This window comes from Populus nigra, chromosome 6, assembly GCF_951802175.1.
Source record: "Populus nigra chromosome 6, ddPopNigr1.1, whole genome shotgun sequence".
NCBI classification, from domain to species: Eukaryota; Viridiplantae; Streptophyta; class Magnoliopsida; order Malpighiales; family Salicaceae; genus Populus; species Populus nigra.
Window position 1 is genome coordinate 12520921 of NC_084857.1, and position 23194 is coordinate 12544114.

The window sequence follows — 23194 nt, forward strand, 5'->3', positions numbered from 1 at the left end:
ATTTTCTTTTTCAAGCTGGAACTCAGCCTGAATTATCTTAGTCCCTTCAACTATATATGCAATATATATCTACAAAATCTTTGGTGTATATTCTGTTCTCTTATAATCAGAACACCAGTTCTCATTGAGCTTGAACTGTTAAACAACGTTAATAATCATCTTGGAAGCAAATCGCTGCATGATTTGTATATAATCAACAATTTATCTTAACCTTTGTTCTTCGTTTTACGATTCTAGATAATATTTGATATAATGAAGAAGAGATTTGCTTCATTCGGATTCTGCATTAATTTTTACTTGAGTTGATGTCTAACATAATACAAACTCGGCTTATATCCCTCTCTCTTCTCCAGCCGTCAGTGGGAGTGCAAAACAAACGAGCCATCCGTTCTCACACACCAGACCTTCATCAATATATATAAATTTCACCACTGGTTTCATTATATTGAAACTAAATTATTGACAGTGGAATTAATACAGATTAACAACTCTGCAAATTCATGGGTCAGCAGTTATTATAAACCAAGAGAAAATGCATAACTAGAACACCACATAAACATATGATACAGTTTTATGTCCATGCTATAAATTCTTCTGTACTAGCAGTTACAATCAAGTAAGCCAACAACCTGAACAGCATCAATGACATAACTCAAGATGAGAAGGGAGGAATTGATTATGGAGTAAATGAAGATCAAAGCAATGCTACACATTCACAACTTATAGTTGTCATACCTTGTTTTGCAAAACCATCTGCTATATAGTTGCATCGCGTTGAACATGAGAGAAACACACAGAACCCAAATGTGAAGAAAATCCAGATGCAAAAGATGAAAAGCTTTTGAAATCTTCATGGCCTATTAGATCGATAACCGGTGGTTAAGAAACTCAATAATCGTAAACCTAGGTGATCTGATGTTTAGTTTTTCTCTGCTATAGTGAAGCATGTTTTGTACCATAAAAATGATTCCAAACATTTGGAATGTCTCTTCTTCTCTTTAGTTTTGCGTTTCATATACTCCTTCCGTCTCAAAGTTTCAATATCATTTAATTTTTCATCCGAAGTGCAATTAATAGCATAAAATATCATTTATTTTCAAATTACCGTATTTGAATATAAATAAGAGAAAGAAATTGGGTTTTTTTTTGTACAAAGGATAGCAAAATCACCCATGATCCAATTGCCTTCTTCACCTTGGATTAGATCAGCCATGGTCCACCATGCCAGCTTTGCCCAGATTAACCAAAGAACTTCCATCGGCACTCACCTTAATAAAACCTCGTGGAGGTTTAGCCCAAGAGATCCATCCTTGTTGTTGAGAATAAGTTCCCGCGCTATCATCTCCAAATGCCTGTTTACATGCTATCAAGAGATCTTTCAATTGACTGAATTGGGAGTAAGATGAAGCAAGTTTACCTTGAATAACTTCCTTATTACGAGAACATCAGATCACCCAACAGGTAGAAGTAAATTCAAGGATTCTGTCTTCAATGCAAGCAACTTGGAATACATTCATATGCAGCCACTCGTCCCAATCCCAATTGAAAAACCCATCGACATGATTCAAATGTCCAGAATGAGCCGCACACTCTCGGTCCATTTACAATCTCGCAAAACATGGATTGAAAGAATTCAAATAGAAAGTTATAATTACAAATATAATAGTAAAATCAAGTAATTAATAGTTTAATTATTTGATAACACGCAATAGTTTTGGGACATGTATAGGACAATGACTTTGAGACAGAGAGAATATGAGCAAGATTTGATCTTTATTCGTCAAACTAACCAACTGCTAAGAATACTTCATACCATACAGTTTTGGTTTGATTTGGTAGGATTTCAAATCGTAAACTTTGTATGATGTTAAAAAAAAAATGAAAACGAAAAGAAGCTAAGGCTATGAGCTTAGGAATTAAAATTACATTTACTGGATTGGTGAGAAAAAGGTCCGTATTGCATGGGTGATCTCTCCCTCGGCTGAAGAGGGGCAACGAGTGAGCAGCTCAACATATTTTTGAGTTAAAGGGGCAAGGTATCATTACATGTAAATTTCAAGAATTCCATACCAAATTTATCGTTGTCAACTAATTTAGACACGCCATTTCTCCCCAGTAGTTGGGTAACTCATGGATCCCTAACAATCTTATTCATCTTGTGGAAGTAAGAACTAATAATATGAAAATCATAGAGATTTTTCTTGAAAAAATTCTTGAATAAGCTTAAATCAAGAACAAAAAAAGAAAGGAACAGGCACAGAAAAAACTAAAACTCAATCTTGCTGCCGTTTCTTCTTCTCCTCTTCTGTTTCAAGAAGCTCCTCCAAAATCTTATCATCCAAGTACTCAAACTCGATAACTTGCTTTCCTTGTCCGTCACTCGATGAGCTTCCCCTCTGAAAACTCTCGCTTGCACCAACATCACTACTAGATGATGAAACTGGTGGACGACGAGGAGAAGATCCTATCACTTGAGAGAGATAATCATTAGGAAAGTTGAGGATTGCAAGATGACCTCTCATGCTAAATGCAGCTCTATCATAAGCACGAGCTGCCTCCTCTGCTGTATCAAATGTCCCTAACCATAACCTTGCTCCCTGCCTTGATGGGTCTCGTATTTCCGCCGCAAATTTTCCCCAAGGTCTCCTTCGAACACCCCGGTATCGAACCTCTTCTCTCCCTTTCAATTCCTTTTCCTTCCCTTTATCAGGCTCTTCCATGCCCTTGTTTCAAATTTGGTTCTTGACAAAGATGGTCGTATTTGAGTCATATTATTTGGTGAATGCCTATATATGTATTTCGGAGCTGATGTACTATCTGACGATAGATGTTTGAATTTTCCACAACGTGGTTTGACAATATCTAGATTTAGAGTTTTTTTAAAATAAAATAAAATAAAATAAAAATTAAAAAAGAATAAAAAACATAAAAAAACATACCAACTTCTAGGAAGGTTCTCGCATCGAGCAATCTACATATATATTCGATTGTTGGACTTTTCCTATAATGGAATTTTTAAAGTGTAATAAATCTCTTTGTATAGATATGTTACTTAATTTGATGGTTCTGATTCTTGCCTCTTTGATAATTCCTAAAATTTAAAATGTTTTGAAATAAAATTAATGTGGCGGATAATTAGTTGATTTCTTAGTTTAATTAATTTGATTTGTTTTTTCTAGTTCATGTGTGTAACTTGATATGAAAAGTTCAGGGAGCTGGTAACTAATAGCGAGTGACGCTTGGTAAGCTATGGTAACCTATAATTGTGGTAGTAGCAGGTGATGCCTAGTAAGTTAGGTGATCGGTAACTGTAGTAGTAATAGTAGTAGTCGGTGTTTTGTAAGTCAAATGATCAATAGTTAATTCCTGTAAAAAGTTTTATTTGGTGGGCATAAGAACTCTCTATTGATAAAATCAATAACTTTGTGCAGAGAGAAAGTGCAATGGTGTTTTAAAGAGACAAGCTCTGAAAATATATATGCTGAAAATATTAAGAATGAAGAAATTGTGAACGTAGTCCTTAAAGGGTTCATTGGATATTTATAGCTCATGAATCTTGTTCTTTTATGAAGAAAAGGAGAGTGAAATGTAATTTTACCTTTGTGATATTTTGAGTTATATCCTACTTAAAATAATGTCTCAAATCAATATAAATATTGAGGGACTCACATTGGGTTCAGGAAAAATTCTCTGGCGAGTGTTGTGTTTAGGTAAGGTGCTTAAGTCCATTAGAGGTGAAAGTAGGTCTTGACACGTTGTCAGAATCCAAACACACTAAGCTCAGGCGAGATAACTCAAGCCCAAGAGGATGTTAGGGTGCATGCTCAACACCAGATGAGTATACGCCTATGCATTGCATGGTCATATGCTTTGTATAGGTATGCACCCAGTGCACTGCATGGGCGTACACCTTACATGGCGCCCATGTACTGGCCGTCCATGCGCCTATGCACTAGGTGCATAGGCTCGGGCTATATACTTGATTCTATATTCATTTGGTGTTGTTTGGGTTTTTTTCTTCTTTTAATGGAATTTTTTTGTCCACTTTTGGGGGGGTTTTAGGTTTATTTTATTTTGATCAATTAGTAACCCCTAAAGGTAGTGGCATACACCCTGCATAGGTATGCGTCCAATGCTCTTGATGGGTGGGCATACATCTTGTTTGGGCTCGTGTTACCACACTCGAACCTATGTTTTTTTGGATTTTTTTTTGAGGATTTTTTAGGTCTACTTTGAGGGGTTCTTTTGGTCCATTTTGTGAGATTTTTTTTTGTTCAATTTATTTGTATCCATGGCTCTTCAATCTGATTTGTTGCTAGAATAAAATTTTCATGCACGACATGGTAATTAGTGGGAACAAGTTTTTCTACCCACCTCTTTTTTTTCTTCTAAATCATTCAAATTGGATTTAAAGAGATTGTTGTACATCCATCAGATATCCAACTCAATCTAGTATTTTTGTTTTTTTAAAAAAAACAGATTATCATATATATTCTTTAATTATGTGTCATGAGTCTCGTGACCTATAAGCCTTCGAGGTTCTAGGATGTAGTCTACCTACTTTTAAAGCATTTCCAAAACTAAAGTATTTTTATGGTAATTTGAGAACCTAAAAGAATCTAAGTTAGATTAGAACATAATTTTCTATAAAGAAATTAGAAGGTTTATTCAAACGAATACATTGATTTTAACACGTAGAGTCGAATGAGCAAAATTGTGTTGTCACTTTAAAATAGAAATGCTCCATAATCATCATCTTCTAAAGGCGCAACGAAGCCAAGAACATAATCAATTTTTATTTTTTAAAAGTAAGAAGTCTAGATCATAAACAATCTATTAAAGAAAGGATATATCATAGATATCAACATCATGAATCTCAACAATTAATTATTTATGGGTAGAGAAGCCGCCTCCTGGTTTAATAGCTAACTTTCCAAGTAATCAGACAAGCCTAATAAAAACTAAAAGATAGGATATATCATAGAACCTCCACTTCCTAATAAATTATACATAAAGTTTATTTTGATCCTTATTTTTATATAAATCATTTGATTATATATACCTTAAGAAATTATAAATTAGCCCCTCCTAAATGTTTCCGGAATAAGAGGTTTGTAACAATAATATATAGTGGGTATACGAACTTATCTTTTTTCACATGTAATGTATATTAAAATCTTCTAAATGTGAAAAAAGTATATCAAAACCATTTATTTTTGTGTTTAGATAATATGCCCTGATATTAGAAAAAATGTATATATATGCTAGTCTAGTAATATGAACTAAATTAAAATAATTCTGTAAATGATTGGGTTGAGTTTGTTACTCAAACAAAAACCTTATTATTAACTAGAAAACTATAATCTAAAATAATAATTAGTGTGTTAATATTTTAACATGTTTTTTTTATTTATTAAAGACGATATAACTCAATCAATTTTATAAAATATTGTATAACAATAAATTTATTAGAGGTTACATACATATGTAAAAAAACAAAAAAAAAACTTATCTGCGTATGCACACAAATATACTATTGATATAAATCAATTTAATTTGGCCATCCAAATCATGAGTTATCGAATTCTAATTTCTAACGAACACACACCCCAATTTTCTAACATGGAAAGCATGTCTAATCAATTTTGGGCTTTAAACCCAACCCATAAACATGAATTATTTTATGCCCCGAAATGTGATAATGCAACTTCTACGTACGCCGAACCAACAACAAGATTCGAACTTAAGATTTCGAATTTAACGAGCCTTTGCCTACCAATCCCTTGGTTCTATAACAATGTTTCTTCAACACATCAATTAAAAATGATAGTATACTTTTCCAGAACAAGTTATCACAATTTGAATTAAAATAAAACACTGCTTTTGCTAGGGGTCAACTTTGTATGGATGTCCATGCCCAAAAGTTTTCCGCGCATGGAATCTCAATTCTCGAGGAGGCGATCGAAGATCATTGAGAGATACAGCTTCGAGTGCTGAGCCAGCCCAATCCAGCCGTATCTCGTCTTTTTCTTCATTTTTTTTCAGTTCTTCAATTTGAATCTTAATTACCAGTCAAAAACTGCTTCATGAACTAAACAAAAAATCCTGAAGACAAAACTTAAGAAAATTCAATTCAAATGAAGATAAAAATAAACAATTTTAAATCCTCAAATAGAAGAAGTCGAAGCCAATTCTATGAGCACAACGTAAACAAATTGGAGAAGTGTAGAATAACGCTACTGGTGTTCCTAAGGTTTTCTAGAACAATCTAAATTGAGCTATAATTCTTCAAGTTTGGATCAAAATGAAGAAACACAATTTTGAACTTGACTAATATAATTCTTTGAACATGACTTGACTGATAATCAACTCTATACAAAGAAAAGTGAGACGTGTTGTGACTGGTGGCTCCAAATCTTTAATTAGTCCACGTGCATATTAAAAAAAATTCTTAGAGGCGGCGATGCATAATTCACCTCTTCCCGGTAATCCAATCGATTAGATTCTTGATCAAACATATTTTAGTAATTTTTACGCTTTTTTATTGGTAAATCACAAGAATACAAAAAAAAACAATTAACCTTAATTAATAAGATAAAAACTATGATTTGCCACCTACCTTATCGATATCGTAGGTACATTGATCCCAGCCATAAACGATGAAAAGTCTTTCTTTTTCATCGTCCCAAACAAAAAAAGACGTGGTAGCATTGAAAAATATTATTTTAGCTTGTTTATAATGTGAACAGCATAAAGGGTTTGAGGTTGATGGGGTTGGATAGAGAGGGTATCAAGATTGAACTCATGAAATTGTCACAGTAATGGACACATACCTTGCTACTAATTATTCTGCACTATGGTTTTGACTTCGGGGACATCTGAGATTGAGATAGAAATTTTTTCTATACTGATTAAATCGTTTTTTAAAGTATTTTTTATTAAAAAATATATTAAAAAACATTTTAATATTTATTTTTATAGCAAAACATTAAAACGATTTAAAAATATCAAAAAAATATTAATTTAATATCTAATCGCATTGACAATCACTCGCTTAATTGAAGCAAAACTGAACTGATATAATTTTTTTTTCTCAGTTATTTATATACATTTTTCAGGCTTAGGTACCGGTTCATGTACCCTGAAACAGTGAGAGTTTGAATCTTTAAGCTATTGATTAATGTATTGACTGGTTCAATTAATCTCACCTTTTTTGGTTGATTCGCTCTTTATTAAATTTGCTTTAATCTGCTAAGAATGTTTTGAAGCCTCTGTTAACCGTGGAATATATGCCATGATCAATGTTACAACTTAAGAGAGTGGAACTGATTTACAAAAATAAATAAATGAAGAGTTGAAAAGCGGAGGCTCTCGATCAAAGTTTACTCAGGAAGAGCTTTTACTGTTGTTGATTCTTGGTTTAAATTGATAGAAAATGACATCTGACATCATAGATGTCTCCCACCTTTCAAAGTGCATGCATTTAAGCAACTCTTGTTGTTTGTTCCCACATCATTCCCATATCAGTGGATAAGGAGAGAAAAAATTCTTCACTGCAACGATATAAGAAATTACTCTAAAATTCCGAAACATAATTAAATAACTAGTTATTGATGACATGGATATATTAGTTATTTTAAGATTAAAAAGGGAAAATTCAGTATTTTTGCATTATAATGCATAGTAAAATAACTATACTACCTTTAGAATCAAAATCTTTTGAAACTAGTGTACATGGGTGTTTTTGTATTTTCTATTTGGGTTTAAATAATTTTAAAATAAACTCTTTTTTTACTTATATTTAGGTGTGTTTTTGTATTTTTCTTTGGGTTTTTTTTTTATGTTATCAAGTGATGGAGAGACAATATTTTAATTTTACAGATATAAATATTATTAAAAAGATAAGCGACTAAGTAGCGGTTGCACTCTTTGAGCATTGCTTGCAGCGGTGCCCGGCGACCAAACATTAAATTTAAAAGGCTGTGCTTGAATCAGCTCATCAATCTCTTCATTCCTAGGCAGCGTGTGTTATCAACAGAACTCCAGTTTTGTTTCACCAACCTTTCCTTTAAAAAAACATTAAGGTGTCCACGTACACATCTACTATTTTATTCTTTGGTCAATGTCATTTATTGCTTTCCATCAATATATATATATATATATATATATATATATATATATATATATATATATATATATATTAGAAAAAAAAAATTAAAAGAGATCAGACATGTACTGTGAACTGTGAGTTCTTTAAATTTTTTTTTCCTTTTTGTATAATATACAGAAGCAAGAGATGAAGCATATAACAAGGAAAAGAAAAAATAGGGTTTGATTGTGATTTTCCAAGGAAATGGAGGCACGGAGTTTTATCTATAAATTCTCAAAGTAGTCCTTTAATTTTTTTTTTCAGATTTATTTCTTTTGTTTTAATTGAAGACTAGGCTCCATAATTATTTTTTATTTTCTTTGTATATGAATTTTTTAATAATTTTAAAAATAACTTGAATTATCTCGAGTCTTTTTATTTATTGTTTTTTATTAAAATTAGATTTTTATAAAAATATTTTATTTTTATTTTTTATTTAAATTAAATTAAATTAATTGATTAAATATAAATATACATGGTCATTTCATTATATTTTATTTAGTTTGATTAAATATAAGCAAAGAGACAGGAAAAGAAGATTTTAATATTAACGCGTTGGCCATTAAAAAAATTTCTCATAACTTAAATATTTTTTAATGCAAAAAAAATAAAATAAGTGCAACCGGCAACCTGGTACGGGCCCTATAGCTAGTACAGAACTAAAAGGTGGGGTGAAAATAAAATGCACTCTATTCACAATTCACCATGGATTCAAGCGGTGATTTTTTTTTCATTTTGATCATCAAATATTTTTCTGCTTGATTGAGTCATTCAATTGCAAAATTGATATGCAATTGCTTCTGATTTGTTAACTGGTAGCAGAATTGAAAGAAAGATAAGTAAAGTGAAACGGGCAACGAAACTAGGTTGGGGTTTCAAAATTGGCATTAAAAATTCACTTTTGTCCTCCTATTTTTTAAATGATCAATTTGTAGTCTTTATAGTTTTTTAAAATTCAATTTTGATATAATTTTTTTTTAGTTTTTAATTTGAAAGAAGAGAAAGAGAGTCATTGGATTTTGATAGTAAAAAATCTTGATTGTCATTTGTTTTGATTAAAAAAAATTCAATTTTAATATTAACGGTTTTTATTTAATGAATGGTTTTTTCTAGGTGTTCTTTGTCTTTTTCATTGTTTGAGAATGTAAATATAAGCTAAAGAGATTTTTTTAATTCAGATTGATTTCTAGGTTTTTAATTAATTTTCTTATTGTTTGAATTTTTGTTGTTTATATAGGTATTTAGGGTAATTTTTAGAGTGAAAAAACCTCCACCTTAGTTTTTTAGTAACCCTATGGTCACCAAAGTTTAGGGATGGAGATAACGTATCGTTCATCTATTTAAAAATAAAAAACAATTTGAGGATGCATGACGTGTTCAGAAAAAAAAAGTTTGGCATATGGGTGAGGTCTTTTTTATGGGCAAGTGTATGGGTTGGCCCAAATGCCTAGCCTTTTCTTTTTGTTATTTAATGCATTCTCAGTCCCTTAAATTAAAAGAGAAATAAAACATTTGTTTTTTTATTTAATTATTTGTTTTTTTATTTAATTTAAAATTAAAAAATATCTTTTTGTTATTTAATTTTTTAAAAAATTAGCATGTTTTTGTTATTTTATTCCGACATGTCCGTTCTTTTTTTTCTTAAAAAACTATTTTATACAAAAAAATCTGACACATTTAGTTATTGTATAATTCAATAAAAAACAATCTAAAAGATAAAAGAAATTATTAAATTCAGTGAGATGCATGACCCGAGTGTGTATTTTATAGGTTAACCTGGATTCACTTAAATTATTTTTTTAATTAATATATTTTTTTATCAATTTATCATTCAACGTTGAGTTAATTAAGAAGTGAACTTTCTAATTTGTTTTATTACATGATATGTGAGTTTCACAAGTTAACTCGATTTGATCTAAATTGATCTAATATGTTGCTATTTTAATTTTTATAAAAAAATATCCTAAAAAAATCACCGTCACAATATTAAAAAAATATCATCCAATATACAACAAATTTTTAATTAATTATTAATTTAAAAAAACACATTAGTAATGAATGAATATGTTTTTTACATTTTTAAAAATAATTTATCTAATCCGTGATGCAGTGCTAACCAATGGTATATTAATGATTATATATTGTGATATTACAATTTGTTTTGCCATATTTTCAACAAAGGAGTTTAAAAAAATTAATATTTTATTGACATTTAACAATTGTATTAAAATGACAAAACCGCCTTTGTATCATCTATGTTTATGGTAATTGGTTGTCTTACCCTTCATGCATTTGAAACTTGGTCGATTGGTATCAAAATTTAGAATGTCAGTCAAGTGGTCAAATCAATAATTGCACGTTAGAAGAGGACCGAATCTCTCCTTGTTGAAATGAAATTGATTATTGAATTTATTTTTTTTAAATATGGTTTTTAATATTGTAATATTGTTTGGGAGATATTTGTGATTTGGTGCTGTGAAATGACGTGAACAATAAAACACCAAATGGGACGAAATTATCAAAGAACAAAAAAGAAGGTTCAATTTTAGTCTCTCTATATAATTGATTGAGATGAATTGATCCACATTTCATCTATTTTGGTGCCGATCGACCAATTAAAACACAATAAAACCATCTAAATGGTGATTTAGTGACAAGAATTTGGACCAAGAGGTTTATTCCCTCTGTGGTCTCAGATTTAAGTTTTGTGATTGCTCATATGATGGTCACTGAAAGTTTACATTATCGTTAATTTTAGGGTCCGTGAGATTAGTTGAGGTGCGCACAAACTGGCCTAGACACCCACGTTAAACTAAAAAAAAAAAACAGAGAATAATACCATCAATTGCCACGAACAAAGAGCAAAACGGTGATTTTTCCAAAATGACTAAAATTGATATAATCTTGATATTGTAGATTAAGGTTTTATCTGTTATATATAAATTTTATATATCGATATAAATTATTTTTTAATCTGATTCAAAGAATGTTACGATTATTTTTAGATAGAAATACATTTCATTTGAATAAAAAAAAATCGTTTTGAAATTTGATCAAAAGTCAAAATCTTTAATTTTCAATTTATTAATTCTTACTTTTGTCGTCTTTATTATTCAAAAGAGTTATTTTACTTCCAATTCGAATTATTTTATCGTAAATTGTTTATAGAAAATACCTGTAAAAAATTTATTTTCATACTCTTCAGAAAGCATAACAAATAGAACCTAAAATATAATTTGCACTCTTTTTTAGTTTTTTTTTCAAATTGGCAAATATCTTTAGATGACCCAGTTTTGCAAATGCCAATACAATAGCAAGGGTGTAAATTATTTTTGTCGGATTTCAAACATTATGCTGGGAATATTCTGTAAGCAATTAGAGCAACGGGGAACCACCAAAGTTTATAGCCGGACAGGTTGTGGGATGGCTCGAATGAGACCGCCGAGAATAGGTCGTTGGTTTAGTGGAAAGAGCACTGGTAGTGGGGCCTTGACATGGACGCAAAGAGAATTGTGAACATCTACAAATCGACTATGTACCGTGAATCTGTTGGCATCATAGCTCGCCTAATTAACTAGCAGTCAAGTAGGAGTGTCACTCCTGCCTTAATTAGATCCTCTTTTTTCTTTTCTTTTTTTAATGCTATTTGTGGTTACGAAACAGAATCAAAGGCCAAGCGGTGGTTGTAGAGGAAGGAGTAGAGACCACTGATGCTCTGTGTGTGTGTGTGTGTATAAACATATGTTACTCTCACTATCTGAACAGGTCAGGATCTGGAAAGAAAATGGGGAGTGGAAACCAGACGTTTCTTTTTCTTCCAAAGTTACATATGAAGAACCTCTGAGTATCATTTTACACTCGTCTTTGTTCTGATTTCTATGGACATGTTGGATGGTATTTATAATTTAGTCTCTTTCAGTAACCTTTTCCTTTTTCCTTTTCCAGCGGTGGAGGGCTTCTCATTCAGATGCACAAAGATGCATGGTGTGAAAATGACGAGGACTTGCGCGCTGGCTAGCAAAGAAGAGATTTCTGCCCTTGTCGCATTGGGACAATAATTAAAAATTGCTAGACACAAAATTCAGTAGTATCTGAACAAGGAAGAAAAAATAGACCGAAGAATATTTACAGATGAAAGTACTGCAAAATATATAGGGCCACATGAAAAACAAGATTCTAATGGTGTTCTCAGTCAAGACATAAGAATTTTCCAAATTTTATTGGATCAATTTGTATCTGAAAAGACCGCTCTCTTGAAACGGGCTTTCCAAGAAGCTGCGTATCATGCGTGAACATCAAAGCTTCTTGTGCGTTAAAGAAGAGAAGAGGTGGTCACCATCCACAAAATAGTATCCATTCTTTCTGGGAGACTTTCAAACATTCAACAATTATCTCCCAGTTTTGGCGACTTTGAAATGTTAATTTCCTTGGGTTTCAAGGGGGCGTGTATCCGGACCATTTCAAAATCACAAAATTAATTTTCAAAATCATGATCCATAGGCTCTATATCTAGGATAATAATACGTTTGGATCACCGATAGTAGATAAACAATCTTTAAGGAAAAGTTTGCAGCTCTTTTACTTGTTTTTTGTGAAGTAATTTAGATTATACATGTATTAGAAGAAGTTTTCATCAGAGTTGACTGGAGATTATGATTATGATCACGACATCATTCACATGAATCCCAATGTTTCATAGTAAAAGATGAGAGAGGAGAGGCGTAACAAAACGCAACAACATCAAATCGGAAGTTACTAAGAAAGTCCCTATTCATGGGAATATAATCATGTACATTTCGTGTTCAAAGATGTTTTTCTTCTTTTTTAATTTTCTGGATATAAACTTTCAAATTAGTATTTGGAATTTTTTTTTTGTTCTCTGAATACACTAGATCAATTATTAAGAATCTACCCTTAATTAAAATCGCTCAAAAAATATTCATCTTGATTAATGAATAAAGTAGTTTTAAAACACTCTTCAACTTCGGGGGAAGTACTCCTCCAATAACGCTATTAAATCAAAATGCATTTCCCTCGGAATTCTGAATTTAACTCGAATAAAATACAAAATATTTTTTTTAAAGTATCCTTGTTGTTTTACTATGTAATAAAAATAAAAAAAATATTTATTTGTCCTGTTCAATTTACAAATAACAAATAAATCGTGTGAAATATTATAATATTCTTAAAAGTCAGTGCAAAGCTTTTTAGATAGAAAAACAAAAATATTATTACACTATTCTAGAAAACAATACTAATGGATCTTAATTTTTGTTAATAATGATCCCTCAACTCCAAAACTATTAAACTTTGAATTTTTTTTATTTTTTTAACTCTTTTAGTATTGTAATTTAATCCATAATCTAAAAAAAAAAAAACAGATATTGCGAAACCAAGAAATAATTCATGCAGAAAAACTTTAAACACAAATAAAAAATTGGTTTCCTTTTCTTCTTTTTTTCCCCTCAAAATGAAATGGTTTTTTTTTTTTTTGTCTTTGGCTTATAAAATATCCGAAAGCTGTTTGCTTATATACAAATACAATAACGCCCTGCACTTGAATACTGGGTTTCAAATATTATTTTTCATCAAGAAAATTAAAAGGACATAATTTTATCACATAGAATTGGTTTTTATTTGATAAATAATTTTATCACATCAAACGTACATATCTTAGTTGAGTGATTGCACAAACTTTTTTTAATGCTCATTGATGATATATAACTCTAAAAGGAAAAAAAAATTGGAGTTTCTTCCATTTTTGGAAATTGAAAACCACAATTATGGTAATTTTATTATTGAATTTGAAGTAAGTTTATTCACATTTTCGTATCTAATCTTTGTTTTTATATGAAAAATACTTGGAGTGGATTAAGTAATTATACTCTTTTTTGTTTTGCTGTAATACTCGTAAGGTGAAGCCATGGCAGCGAAACAAAGTAACTTACCGACGGGAGAGATGGCTTCTCAAGTGGAGACTATGGAGAAGACCATCTTCGAGGGCACATGCAGGAGCCAATCCTGATTTGTCACGATCCCGATTATGAGAAAGAATAGGAAAATTCGAGGTGTAAAAAAAACCTTTTATTTAATATTTAAATTATTTTCCAAACTTATCTATTCAAAATTAGTTAATATAAATATTATAAATAATTGCCAACTAAAATATCTAAAAAATAAATATTACAATTTAAATAATGTATTAAAGTTTTTAAAAATTGATCAAATCAACGTAACTCATATATTATATAACAACAAACTTAATTTATTGTTATATATATATATATATATATATATATATATATATATATATATATATATATATATATATTCTCAATTGATTCTTTTATTATAGTTAATTGATTTAGTTGGTTTATTAAGCTAAAATTATTTGTTATAATCTATAATATGTTTTGAGCTAAGTTATTAACATAAGCTTAATACATGGAAAAAAAAATCAAACTTGTTAATATATATAATATGAAAAAAAAATTAATCCTATATATATCTAACACACTTAAATTTAAAAATTAAATAAATTTAGGTTTATAATTTTTTAAATATAAAAAATTAGATTAGATTTAATTATAAATCAAGAAAAAAACCATTATCTTCCACGTGGGTGGCAAGTGGACAATGCTCCATCTAACATAGTTTTTAGATCCGGCCTGATCTAAGATCTGGTTTCTGGATTTTGACCGGGTTGTCCAGGTCATTTTTTTTAAATCAAAACAATATCGTTTTAGTAAAAAAATAAAAATCAATGGGTTGCAACTAAGTTTATGATCATATTTTGTCAGGTCAACTAAGTCATCAGATCATATTGGATTTTATTTTATTTTATTTTTTTTAATTCAATTTAATTTTAATTTTAAATTTTGAATTGAGCAGCTAGACCAGACGGGTTTCAAAACTATGCCAACCAGCAAATCTGAGACAGATAAAAACTGAGATCATTGAGATGATGTCATAACAAATGCCGTTCTGACCTGGCAATCTATCTTCAGTTGACAAATCAGCAATTTTAGCCCATAGGCGATGCGGATCCCAGACTTAATTAAATGATTAAACATAATGCCATCATATTCACTTTGGCCAATCTTCTTCGTTGTTTAGGATATTTTGTTTTTTATATGAATACTAGCTTTTTAAATTGAAATTTAATTATTTTTCAAGTGCTAATTTTCATGTAGAATATCCACGTGATATATTCACAAAAGATTTTCTTACAATCTTTTTTTTTTAAAAAATTGAGATCTTGCATAATAAATAAAGAGCAAAATAACTTAATTGCAAACAAATATTAATTGAAAAAAAATTAAATTAATTTAGATTGTATTTGTTTTTTCATTTAAAAATATTATTATAAAAAAATATTTTAAAAAACCAGTTATCAATATCTTACTACGGAATCACTTTTCTTTACCATTTTAGGTAAATACTTCATTCACTCTTATGACTGTCAAAGCTCAAATTCCTGCCTACCTGACTGCCTCCCTTTGTTGGTATATACTATATAAAGTGCACAAGACTTCAAATTTTGCATACCCCAATAGACATCAAGAAAACGAAGAGGCCACAGAAAACACAAACCAAAAATCCCCAACCAATTCAAATGGATGCCTCCATCTTTCACTCTGCAAATTCTGATTTCTCATCCGAATCTTCTTTTAGATCACCAGACTCTTTTTATAGCCAATCTTTTAACCAAAGTTCTCTCCCTTTCAATGAAAATGACTCCGACGAAATGCTTCTTTTTGAACTAATCTCGGAGGCTACTCAAGAAACATCAAGAACAACTTTCTGTAATGGAATTGTTAAGGAAGAAGAGGTCAGTTCAGTTGCCAAAAAAACTCCCGACAAGGAAAAGTCCTACAGGGGTGTTAGGAGGCGGCCATGGGGCAAATTCGCAGCAGAGATAAGGGATTCCACAAGGAATGGCATAAGGGTATGGTTAGGCACATTTGACAGTGCAGAAGCAGCTGCTTTGGCTTATGATCAAGCTGCTTTTTCGATGAGAGGACCTGGGACTATACTAAATTTCCCAGTTGAAAGAGTGAGGGAGTCGCTTAAGGATATGAAGTGTAGTCATCATTATGAGGATGGGTGCTCACCTGTGGTGGCTCTAAAGAGAAAGTACTCCATGAGAAGGAAATTGGGAAGCAGGGGCAAGAAAGAGAGGAATGCAAGGATAGAAAATGTAGTGGTTTTGGAAGATCTAGGTGCTGATTATTTGGAACAACTGTTGAATTCATCTGGAAAGGCTGCGAGTCCTTGGTGAAGTATCTTGATTTTATATATTTCATTTTTTTTTCTCCTTCCATGAAATTTATTGAAATGGTAGGATTGATCATATGCTGAATCTACATGTGTATTTTTCTTTTTTTCTCTTCTCTTTTCTCCCTTTTTCCCTTGTAAAGGGATTGAAGATTGTTGTATCTCTCTTGTACGTGGGCCTAATATACCACATAAAAAACGTATCAATGGAACAAAAAAAAAAAAAAAACAAAACAAAACGAGGTGACTTGCTGCCGTTCGTTGAAATACTTTTTTAACATGGTTCCACAGAGACTCGGCTAAACAGAGTAAAAAATTGCTTCATTCTCTGTTTTGGGTAAAAATACCCAGATCTACACAAAGTTAAGTTGCCCTCCTGCAGTTCAACAAGGCATTCGTCACCAAAATTTATTGATAAATAAAACTAGTGTTTTCAAACACTAATTAAACATATTCCGGCTTGTTAGGAATTGTGATACCAGTTACAGTTTAAAGTGTTTTTTTGTTTAGAAACGCATCAAAATAATATTTTTTTATTTTAAAAAAATTATTTTTGAGATCAGCACATCAAAACAATCTGAAAATATATAAAAATATATTTTTATTTATACGTTGATCTATATTAACCTGTGTTAACCCTCCCGATCTGTGATCTAGTTCTTGCCCTGGTTGACCCCTGAATTGGGTTTTAAAATTACAATAATAATAACTTTTATTTTTATGTTGATTTGGGTCAACCCGGGTTGACTTTCCTGGTCTATAATGGGGTATTGCCTTGTGTTGATCCCAGAATTCAGTTTTAAAACTATAATAATAACAACTTTTATTTTATGTTGACTCGGGTGAACTCAAGTTCATCCTTCTAACACGTGACACCAGCCTCGTCCCATGTCAAACCTCAAGTCGGGTTTTAAATCTATAATAATAACTACTTTTATCTTTATATTGACCTTGATCAATGATCAACTCTACTCGTGACTCGGGTCTTACCCTGAATCAACACCCGAATCAGGTTTAAAATTATGATAATAACTATTTTTATTCTAATGTTAACCTGGGCCTCTACCATTAACTCAGGCTTTGTCTCGAATCGAGCTTTAAGTTAAGTTTTAAAACTATAATAATAATCATTTTTATTTTTCCACGTTTTTGTTTGATAGTTTTAGAATTGAAAATTTTTTATAAGGATATTTAGAAATAAAAAATATTATATTTTTAAATATATCTTTTAAAGTATAGAAACTCATTTTAAAATTATTTTAGAAATACATTTATTTTTATATTTTTATTTATATTTCTTTAATCAAATACATTTCTTTTTCATTGATTTTTATCCTAAAACAGCAACTAGACAATACTTTTCGTCCTTTGAAAAATCAATGTGCACGTGTTAATCGAATTTCAGTCATGAAGGAACATTCTTGTTGAGTATATAAATAATAAGAAAAAATGGTAAGCAAATGGGATAGATAGCATTCGAAAAGATAATAATATCAGCAATCTTCGAAACTGACAAGTAGCGGACCTATGCAAATTGCAAAGTATCTTTGTAAACAGGGGGCAGTAGAATAAGAAAAGGGTCTTACATTTCATCTTGAAAACACTGTTAGGGTCTAATTTGAGTTCGAGACTCGAGAAAATAACTCTTTACAGCTAATGATATTTGGATTAGGTGGAGTATGGCTACCTCTCTTCGTTAAGAAACAATTCTTCCGACGAACAGGTTAATATTTTATTGTTTCATCGTCCCTATCTTCTACTCGTTCCACCGAATTTCCTCTTGTAAAGCATTATTATTAACACCGTACTTTGCTGGTTGAAAATATTATTTCCTCGTCGGATTGTGATCTAATCTACTATTATTCGGAGGCGTCTTCCATTTCGAATTGTGATTTAACTAATTACAATATCTAATTAACGTCATACTCTCGGCCTAACAAATTAGTTATTAGCAATCAATAAATAATCAATTCATCTGTTGATAGTTTCTATTCAAGCAAGCATCTCTTCTCTGGTTTCGTATCTTCTTTTCGAAAGATTGTCGAAACAACTAGCCTGCAAGGCAAATATTTATGAACCAAGAAACTTCGGCAGCAACCATACCATTCGTCACGTGGTATTTGATTATTCCAAATTCAACACCAAGATTAAGAGTCATGAGTGGTCAATATCTACTCATTCAACGTGGATCGTTATTTGTCTTCAATTTGATAGAATTGAATGGTCACTTTGACAGGTAACGGATATATCACTATCCTTTCTCCTCGGTTAACTGAACTTGGCCATGTATTTTTAAGGAAAGAGACAATTTAGGTTTTTCTATCTCACTCTGTCTCAATTCTGTTCTCACTTTTCTTTTTTCACTCAAAACTTGAACAAATGTCAACAAGACATGAGCAGGCACGTTCAGTTTTTCCCTCTGGAATATGAACACACGGAGTGCACTTCGATTCTTGAAACTCGAATTCGAAAGTGAAACCTTATCTCTTCTCCATGCCTCGCAAAAGTTAAAATTACTTGCAAAATAGTCTTAATAATGGTCAAGTTCTTATGATGGATCTGCTAAGTGTCTATTTATTTTTGCCTTTTAAAAGTATTTTTGATAAAATTTAAATTTGTTTTTTTCTTTGAATTATATATATTTTTAATGTTTTTAAATTGTTTTGATGTGCTGATATCAAAAAAAAATTAAATAAATAAAATATTTTCAAATATTTTAAAAAACCACTAATATTATATATTTTTAACCATAGATTTTTCTCAATTTTAGTGGCTAATATTTAATGACGTGTCAACTTCTACCTGCATTGATTAATTTCCTAGCTATTTCATTTTTAATTTTTTGGGGCCTGAGTGACCGCTAAGTTTATGATTTTATTTCCAGTCGGCATTCTGTTCATGGACTATACCTTTCACTTCGGAGCATTTTTTTTTTTAAAAAAAAAGCTTTTCTCTTTGAAAGTACTTTTCTAGGGATGTAATTGTTTCTCATAAAAGAAGTCTCAAACAATATATTTTTCCTATCTGTTAACATTAGAAAATTCATAGAAAAGATTTATTTTATGTTTTTACTTCTAATCATCGTAGTTGTGTTTAGCATAGATTACCACGTGTAAAAGTTATTAGCTTATTGGTTTGCATTATAGCATGGGTCTGAACAAATTATTAAGACGTGTCTAACGTGTATTTCAAAAGAATTTTTTTTTTAAATGATTTCAAAATTAGATTTATAGACATATTTTTTTAATATAGAGACAATAATATATAAGATGATATTTTTTGAAGATAGTAGTATATTGGATAGATCCAGGTCAATCCGTTAAACTCGCAATTCAGATCATGAATCTGTGATAACCTATAAAAAGCAAGTTGATATAAATTATAAAATTTAACTTCCAATCAACTCAATATTACAAAGACAAAAATAAAAAAATAAATTATGTTAAAAAAAGGAATAAAAAGAAGACCTAAGAGAACTCCGGTTAAAATGTCAATCTAGTGATATAAGTCATGCACCCAACTGGGTTCAATAACTTTTTTATGAAATTACCTGTTATTTAATTGTATGATAAAAAAATAGATGCTCGTAGAATTAAAAACCAAACAAATATTAGGATGTTTGTCCTAAACCGCGATAATCCCAAGAAAAACAAGCAAAAACAGATCACAAAGATCAATTAAAAAAAAGGCAAATGATGAAAAATAAAATTAAAAAAAAAACTCAATGTCAAACAATAAAATTAAAAAGAAAATGAAAAAAAGCTAGGCACACGGGTCTGAGTGACCCAGCATGTCTAAGCCCTATAAAAAAGAACTTAGGCATGTGATCCTGTCAACTCATGAGCGTGAGCCTTAAGTTTTTTTATTAAATTAGACTAGAGACGCGATATCCGTTCATTTTTCTTTAAAATGACACAAACCACATGTCATGTATAGTTCATAGCATGACCATTAAAAAGTGGCAAAAATCTAATTTTTAACTATTTTTTACTTGAAAACATCTAAAAACATCTTAGATACTTGAACAAATTCATTAATGGCTCTAAAACAACCAAAAAATTGGCAAGAAATTCAAAACCAACCTGGAATAAAAAAAAACTTTTCTTAGCTTATATCTACCTTTTTCAAGTAAGATGAAGGCCAAAGAACATATCAATGAAATTACTCTCATCAAATAGAACTTGTTAACACTAAAATCGATCTTTTTCATGGATAGAATTGAGCCAACTGAAACTCTCTCTCTTTCATGTTTTTCGGGGACCCTTCTTTCCTCTCTCAAGCTCAAAAACTAAAATATAAAGAAAATAAAATGTTGGAATAAAATGTAAAATTTTTGTTAAATAGGATTAAAATGAAAAAAAAAACTTTAAGGACTAAAAGCTAAAAATGCGCCTTTGCTACATTATTTTTTTTAAAAAAAGTCTTGGATTTTGTTTGGGTGTCAATTTCGATCTTTATACTTCTAATTATATTTAATGAAGAAAATTAAAGTTGATTTTGTGTGATCGAACATCATTTAACATCAAAATCTTCTTTCAACATTGCAACATAAAAAAAAGGAAAAACATTGCTTCAATCTAAATTGTTATTATATGGGGTGTATAGTATTTAACTTACACCTTTTAGTTTTTTCTTTAATTTCGATCGATAACTCCATCTAATTAAATAATGAACTCAAGTAAAATAAGATAAACAAGCCATAATAACGACTTTTTCTTATACCCAAACAATCACCATCTCTTTGTTAGTGTTTGCCTTACCACTCTTTTGTTCATGACAAGAACGCTAGAGGTTGAACTTGATTAACTACTCTTACTATTAGGAATTGATATAGCTCCTTGTAAAGCTCGTTGTAAAACTTGATTAGTCACTTTCTGTTGTTCAAAATGAATGGTAGGGGTCTATATATAACAATGATAAAGATTGGGCGAAACCAAGTAGAGGTACAGGTCGATTGATGTTTTTTTAGAACAAGCATTAGGCTCATGAGCAATAACTTTTTGGCTATCAAACTAATTTGAAATTGAAATGCCTAAAGGAAAAGGAGCGAGATGGTGATTTTTGTTGTTCTCAGGAAAAGGATTTATATCTTATTCTGAGTGAGGATAACGCTTATATCAATCAATTAATCTATTTTCCTCTCTCTAAGTTTTTAGTATGAGTTCAGAATCATAGGAAAGAGCACCAAAAACATACGAAATTGAACCCTTTCTAAAATTTTGGATGGAATTGTCCCGCCCACCATTTACTCATCATTCATGTCTGGTACAAGTGTTTTGTTTTTCATTGTAGTATGAATAGTGAAAAACAAAGTATTTTTTCATTTTGATCCTTAATTGTTTTTAGGATTTTTTTAATTTCATTCTCCAATGTTGTGTTTATTAGGTATATGACTTCATAATTTTTTTTCTATAGAGTTATTTCAGTCTCATGACTCGGGTCATGGTTTTTACAGGTTAATCATGTTGACTCGGGTCATTTTTTATCCATTTATAATTAATTTTTTGTTTTCAATTTCATCCTTCAATATTGAGATTATTAGGAATTGAACTTTATAATCTTTTTTTATTTACTTTCTATGGAGTTATATTAGTCTCATGAACCGAGTCGTGAGTTTTGCAGGTTAGCCGTGTTGACTCAGGTCATTTGTTTTATCCATTTTTTTTACTAATTTGTTTCAATTTTATCGTTCAACATTAAGTAGATTGAGAATTTGACTTTATAAAAAAAACTAATTCCTTTTCTACAGAGTTGTACTAATCATCTGACCCAAGTTTTATAGGTTAACCCAGGTTGACTTGATTTATTCTTTTCCTTTTTTTATTTGACTTTTTTCAATTCAGTCCTTCAAAATTAGGTTAATTGAAAATTGGGATTGATATTTTTTATTTACTTTATATGGGGTTATCACGGTCTTATAACCCGGGTGGCAAGTTGGGCCGGTTGAATCGGGTTTTTTCTTTTTTTTTTTAGTTGAAGTTTTTGAATTTCTTCCTTCAATATTAGGCTGATTGAGAATTAGGGTTGCATAATGTTTTTAGTTTACATTATATAAAGTTGTCTTGATCTTATGACTTGGGTCATGAGTTTGATCGATTGATTCAAGTGGTTTTTTGTATCCTTTTTTAAATTATTTTTTTTAATTTTACCTTTCAACATTGGGTTAATTGAAAATTGAGTTTCATAATTTTTTTTATGGAGTTATTCTAGTCTTATAATTTATGTTTGATAAGTTAACCTGAATTGACTCGACTCATTTTCTTTATTAAATTTTGTTTTATATTTCATCATTCAATATTATGTTGATTAAGAATTCAGGTGTATTGCATGAGTGTACGCCCTACATAGGTGTGTGGTACACCCAAGCACTAGGCAAACATGTAATGCATTGCATGGTGCCCACATACTAGGCATCCATGTGCCTATGGAAGGAGCATGTGCCCAAGCTCTTGACTCGGCCCATGTTTCTTGGAAATTTTAGCTTTTTCTTGTTTTACTTTTTTTTTTTTTTTAGAGAATTTCTTTAGGTCTCTTTTGAAAAAAAAAAGATGTTCATTTTATTTATATCCATCAAGTTCCAATCTCAAAGTATTTGACTCCACCACCAATGAAATTAACTTGTTTTTATAGTTTCTCCGTTAACCTCTTGTTTTTCTAGGATTGTGTCCCTAACCTCTGAGTCATATCCATGTCAAAAAGAATTTGTGGTCCCCGTTTTTTGAAGATAAACGAACTAAAAATTTCGCCTTGAGGTAGAAAAAAATACAT

General features: G+C 30.5%; 2 protein-coding genes across 2 annotated transcripts; one reads left to right on the forward strand and one right to left on the reverse strand.

The window, feature by feature from the left end:
* Positions 1–1794: 1794 nt before the first annotated feature.
* On the reverse strand, positions 1795–2765 carry LOC133695924 (ethylene-responsive transcription factor ERF098-like). The gene has a single exon (XM_062117901.1). The coding sequence runs from the start codon at positions 2718–2720 to the stop codon at positions 2274–2276; it is 447 nt and encodes a 148-aa protein (XP_061973885.1). The 5' UTR covers positions 2721–2765; the 3' UTR covers positions 1795–2273.
* A 12917-nt stretch (positions 2766–15682) lies between these two features.
* On the forward strand, positions 15683–16533 carry LOC133695730 (ethylene-responsive transcription factor 1B-like). The gene has a single exon (XM_062117663.1). The coding sequence runs from the start codon at positions 15765–15767 to the stop codon at positions 16428–16430; it is 666 nt and encodes a 221-aa protein (XP_061973647.1). The 5' UTR covers positions 15683–15764; the 3' UTR covers positions 16431–16533.
* Positions 16534–23194: the final 6661 nt, after the last annotated feature.